At 39.0% G+C, this 6,000-nt stretch overlaps 1 protein-coding gene across 3 annotated transcripts in view; it reads left to right on the forward strand.

Annotated features, from left to right (window-relative positions):
- LOC133622434 (microphthalmia-associated transcription factor-like) overlaps positions 1-5,787 on the forward strand; it is an 80,511-nt gene extending 74,724 nt beyond the window's left edge. For all 3 annotated transcript variants that reach the window (XM_061985201.1, XM_061985183.1, XM_061985191.1), the window contains exon 10: positions 1,172-5,787. In XM_061985201.1, the coding sequence (XP_061841185.1) occupies positions 1,172-1,573 (402 nt within the window). In that variant the 3' untranslated portion in view covers positions 1,574-5,787. The remainder of the gene's footprint in view (positions 1-1,171) is intronic.
- Positions 5,788-6,000: the final 213 nt, after the last annotated feature.

The following is a 6,000-nucleotide window of genomic DNA, read 5'->3' on the forward strand; positions in this document are numbered from 1 at the left end:
CCGTGGGTGGAACCAAGCGTCTTTTCCGGTTTGGTTTTGCCATTCTTGGGTCTAAATTGGCTGTCAAAAGTATACCAACATCTCAGTTTATGTCCACATCATTTTACTATACAGGTGAGAGACAGGATTTATAATCTAGAATTAACTTTCACACACTAAATTGGCCCAAGTGTGTGAATGTTGTCTGTCTATCTGTGTTGGCCCTGCGATGAGGTGGCGACTTGTCCAGGGTGTACCCCGCCTTCCGCCCGAGTGCAGCTGAGATAGGCTCCAGCGACCCTGAAAGGGACAAGCGGTAGAAAATGGATGAATGCTGTGCGGCGAGAAAGCAGCTCACCGGCTGATGTCAATACAGCAGCATGAGGAAGTTGCCTCTCTCTGATCAACACGGCGCTAAATGTAAGTCCTTGACGTTAGCGCTTATAATAACAATATCGCTAATACTTGGTTAATATTCAGGTCACGACATGTAAATGGAGTATTTTTGGCGGTTTTGGGATGGTGGTGGGTCAAATGCAGAGAGTAATTTCACCATATCAGTGGTACTTTAACTTTAACTTATGTATTGAGTTTCTGGTCAAAATAGACGCAATGACATCATGACTTAATGGCTCTCATTGTCTCTTTTTTAACCAGACTTTTATTTACGAGTTAAAAGGCATCAAAAAGACATGCAGTTGCAAGAAAAAGTATGTGAACCCTTTGGCATTACTTGGATTTCTGCATAATTTGGGCATAAAATTTGTTCTGATTTCCATCTAAGTCACAACAACAGACAAACACAGTCTGCTTAAACTAATAGTGCACGACAAAATTATTATTTTTTTTACTGAACACAACAAGTGTCACTGTGCAGGGCGGAAAAAGTATTTGAACTTTTTGGAAAAATTGCTTGAGATTTTGTACGATTCGGTCTTCGTCTGACATTTTATAGAAGACGACAGAGGTGCTACTGTATTTACGAATAAATACGTTCTTTCTCCTCACGGAATGTATCACATGTGTGGAGGACTGAGATCATTTCTTATTACGCACCAGTGAAAGCATTGCTCTTTACTAATCTTCCGGGAAAAGTATGTCTCTCCCAGAAAGACAGTTATCTGACCGAGAGAGAATGTGTGTGGTGAGTATTTGCGTTGAACACATGCTTGTGTGTGTGTGCGGTGGGCAGGAGTTAGAGATGCAGGCACGAGCTCACGGCCTGGTGGTCACGTCCTCCACGCTGTGCTCCGCCGACCTCGGGGGCCGCAGCATCAAGCAGGAGCCCGCTCTGGAGGACTGTCACCCGGATTTTTACACACTCCGCCCCCGCCTGCATCACCCGCACCACCCCGACTGCAACCCTGAGGCCCCCGGCACCCTGGACCTCGACGAGGGTCACCCCGATTTCTCCGACGGCCACTACGGCGTTCACTGCAAGCCGGCCTCCAAACTGAACGACATCCTCATGGAAGACAACATGTCGCCGGTGCAAGGCGGCGACCCGCTGCTCTCGTCAGTCTCCCCGGACGCCTCTAAAGACAGCAGTCGTAAAAGCAGCGTCAGCATGGATGAGAACGATCAAGGCTGTTAGCGCCCTCTACTGGCTGTGGTCAGTGTTTACCTTTTTAATCTCCTGTGACTTTTTTTCCAAGCTTGAGTTCAAGGACTGATTTTAAGGCTCTGTTTGCTTTATCAAACCTTTGAAGACAAGAAGTTACATAATGTATGTAGAGTTTTATATGCAAAAGAAAATAGAGGCTAGATGATGTCGATGATTCCAAAGGAGAAGTGTTAAATTGTCTTGTCGAGAAAACATTTTTGAAATTGCTAGCAATAATAGAAGAAATATCAGTTCATTCGTGCTTTACACTCCTGGTGTCTTAGAACTTGAAGGTGCAGATAGATAGATGCCTTATAGACACTTTTCAATCAATCAAAGTGTATTTATATAGCCCTAACATGCTCAGTGGCCTTGTGGTTAGAATGTCCGCCCTAAGATCGGTAGGTCGTGAGTTCAAACCCCAGCCGAGTCATACCAAAGACTATAAAAATGGGACCCATTACCTCCCTGCTTGGCACTCACCATCAAGGGTTGGAATTGGGGGTTAAATCACCAAAATGATTCTCGGGCGCGGCCACCGCTGCTGCTCACTGCTCCCCTCACCTCCCAGGGGATGGTCAAGGGTGATGGGGGCCATAGGAGTCCCCTTCCTTCTGTACGTGTCGTAGCAAAACACTCCAAATGTTTCCTGAGCAGCGCACACCCAGATCAATACGAGGAAACGGTGAATCGATCAAGACAGAAGGAATAGCAATGAGTTTAGTTGAAAGTCTTGTGTGGGATATCACACACAAAAAGACATTTATGGTGCAGAGGGGGGTCACCTTATTATGAGGATGTTGGCCTTTCCTTTTAAAATCAATATCAAATCACTCTAGTAGTTTCACTTTGTCATAAAACGTAGTTCAAGTGTGTAGTTAGTCTGTCCAACCGGACTGCACAGCAGGCTTTGCAGCTTAGAACAGTCCCCAGTTTGTTACAATAGTATCCAAAATGCGTGTCCAAAACGTAGCCCGGGGATCAATTGTGGCTCGCAGCTTGAGTTTGGTTGGCGCGCAGAATATTGTAGAGATAAAATCCAATGAAAAACAACAGTGAAGAGGTCAGAAAAAAGAGCAAAACGACCATGTCATGAGAAAAAAGATGACATTTTCAAACTAATAGTTGATTATGATAGGCTTTGTCACCGACAACACAGAGCTGATGCAAAGTTTTGTCTGTTTCTCGCACTTTTTTCCGAAACAAAAGAAAATGTTCAAATGACCCCCGCATGCTCTAACTGTCGGTATGCAGCCCTTGGTTCAAAAAGCAACGTTTAGTACAAAAATTTACCTTTTTCTAGAAATCGCTTGGGGATCAACAACATTGCTAAGAACGGGTTTTCTAAGTGCGGCACAGTAAGAAAAGTCTGCTACTGGATCATATTTTGTGCTCTCTTCCATTTATCCATCCATTATCTACCGCTTGTACCTTTTTGGGTCGCGGGGCAGGGTGGTTGGGGGCTGGAGCCTATCCCAGCTGCACTCGGTCAGAAGGCAAGGTACACCCTGGACAAGTATATAAATAATATATTGAACTATTTCATTGTTTGAACACAAAAACAATCAGTTTAGCTTTTTTTGACATGCATTAGGTTGGCTGAAAAAAAAGGTATTTTCTGCATTCCCCCAGAGCGTGTTTTATAGTAATATATGACAATCATGACTGTGCAAGTTTGAGAAATGCTGCTGCACAGCAAGACCATTGTACAGTATATCCCCGTCTATTTATGCATTCATGACACCACAGAGTCGCCAATTTATTTTCTCTGCTTAACCCTCTTTAATTATCTTCAAAGCCAAACAGGACATAAAATCCATTTTGGATGCATATGTAAATAAATATATATTTTGTTCCTCAAATTTGTCAATCAAATTCAGTCCTAGATAAAAAATATAAAAACATTTTCTGGGGCCCTTTTGAAGGCCTTTTGATGAGACAAAAATAACTCATGTCATTTGATCTAAAGGCCTTCAAAAGGTTAAAATAAAATAAAACATTAATTGTTTGGTATTTTTATTTAGAGCTGGGGGTTTTTGAGAGATTTGAGCAAAACGAGTAGGAATCCAAAATGTTTTATGCCCCTTTGAAATATGAAGGGTTTTAAGAATTTTTAAAAGTCAGCATAGAAGATAGGAAACCTCATGTCTAGTGGAGTGACACCACACAAATGATGGTCAAAAGTAAAGAAAAAGAAATACTGAAAGGACAAAAAAAGTCAGCTTTTGTCCTCCCAGAGCTTCAATTGTCAAAACATTTTTTTTTACAAACCAGAATAGAACGTGGTTTAACGGCGCTGTGCTGGGGAGAAAAGTATTGTAGCTACGAATCCAGCAGAGGGCGCTGTCTCACAAGTCAATTCTCCCAACATTTACTAGCAGGAAGATGTTTTTCCAAGACTTGATAGCTGCACGTTTTGTTAGTACAATTTTGTAATTGTCTCTTAATATGTAAAACTAAATTAAACGATAATCTCAAATGTGTATTTTTAGGGCTATTTATATCCATTGATATTATTTTTTTGGCTGTTATTCGCTATTTGTGTATCCTCGGTGCATAGTGGGGGTCTTACACTGTCAAACTCTATAAAAGCAAGTCCTCAACTTCTATTTGTGACATCAAAATGTTTTCTAACAGCACATTTTCACTGTTGGACTGACTCGCCCCGTTATGCGAACGTTATTTTATGAAGGAGTATAAAGAGACTGTTTGGATTTTGATGCATTAAAAAAAAAAAAAGAAACACTGGAGTGAAGTATTTAAATCAAATCCTAATTAGTTTTTACTATTTTTTTGGTAACTCTTTAGTATGGGGAACATATTCACCATTAATTAATTGCTTATTAAAGTAACAAAGACTTAATTTAGAGTTATTTGGACACAAGGGGAACATATAAGGGTTAGGGTTACTAATAAGCAATAATTCTGAGTTTTTTGAGGGAATACTCTTAGTTAATGGCTTACTGGTTGTATAATAAGGCCATGCAGAATAAGACATTAATAAGTACTTAATAATGACTAATTAAGAGCCAATATGTTACTAAGTTGCATGTTAATAAGCAACTAATTAATGGTGAATATGTGTCCCCCATACTAAAGTGTTACCTTTTTTTTATCCATCCATTGAACATTACTGTATTTGTCTTTTCCAACATACACAATATTTGTACAGTACTCAGCAGTCTAATGAATGTTGTGTGTTTACTTTAACATAAACGTGGGTTTTGCAGCTCAGCCTACCATGTTGGTCTGCAACGTGCTTTTCAAAGTGGATCTTTTTGCAATGATGGAAGTGCCTTTGGTTGTTTCTGGTACACTGCTAAAGTGTACACTGACATTTTGTTACAGGTTTTTACTGGTGTTTCGCGAAGAATGTCAAGCTGCTTTAGAAAACGTTTGCAAAAGGTCAAACTATGGCTTTCATTATTTCTATTTTATCAGTACGTGTCCTTGATAAACCAATGATGAATAATAATGGACTAATATAATGTACAAACTCTGAAAAATAGGTTTTAGAAGAACAACTGTTAATTTATCACTAATTAAAACTTTAGCAATTTTTTTGTTTAATGTATATTTTTTTACATATTTTCTTTGGATAAAACATTTTTGTATCGTGTTCTTCCCCCTCATGTTAATGTCTCAATTCTCCCTGGTAACAAAGTCAAATATTCCATGTTTCCACCATACAGTTCATCTTATTTTCCATTGTATGTTATTTATTTATTCAGTATTGAACCTGTTTATAATCCCAAAAGCGTACCACTATTAAGGCACATATGTTGGCCTGAATGTATCATTCAAACAGATGACTGCCAAAATGTGCCGACATTTTCTGTGGCTGACTATTTTATTAGTTTATCAGGACAAATGATAGTAATAAAAGTGAAGGACTTGAACAGAATTGGACATGTAGTTGTTCTGGTGTTATAGCATCTCCTGTATTCTTCCTGCATGATGACTTCTTTAGCACCAAAACATGTCTCCATAAATCTGACAGTTACGACGTCGAGGACTAAATGAAGTGAAAGTGTGTTAAAAACAAACTCTTGGACTGAAACCGCTTTTTTTTTTTTTTTACATGAAGCATTTTGTCATTGTGTATGTCACATTATGATGTGAAATAAAAAGTCAAGGGTGTGTTTGTTTTAGGTGTGGACATACTTTACCTCACACACTTGACTGTCAACTCAACTCCCTGTGGATTAACATTAAATGGTTGGAAATGTTATATTCTTTGTGTACTTATTTTTATTATTTGTAATAGCATGCACATCTTTATTAATTACACGTTACCCAATGCCCATATTTCAATCATGTGTATTTTAATTTGAATGATTATTATTGAAGGTCAAAATAGGACAACATTAAATAAGTAAATCAAATAATAAATAATTACTTAAATGTTCCTTAATTAG

Source organism: Nerophis lumbriciformis, linkage group LG01 (assembly GCF_033978685.3).
Source record: "Nerophis lumbriciformis linkage group LG01, RoL_Nlum_v2.1, whole genome shotgun sequence".
In the NCBI taxonomy this organism is placed as follows: Eukaryota; Metazoa; Chordata; class Actinopteri; order Syngnathiformes; family Syngnathidae; genus Nerophis; species Nerophis lumbriciformis.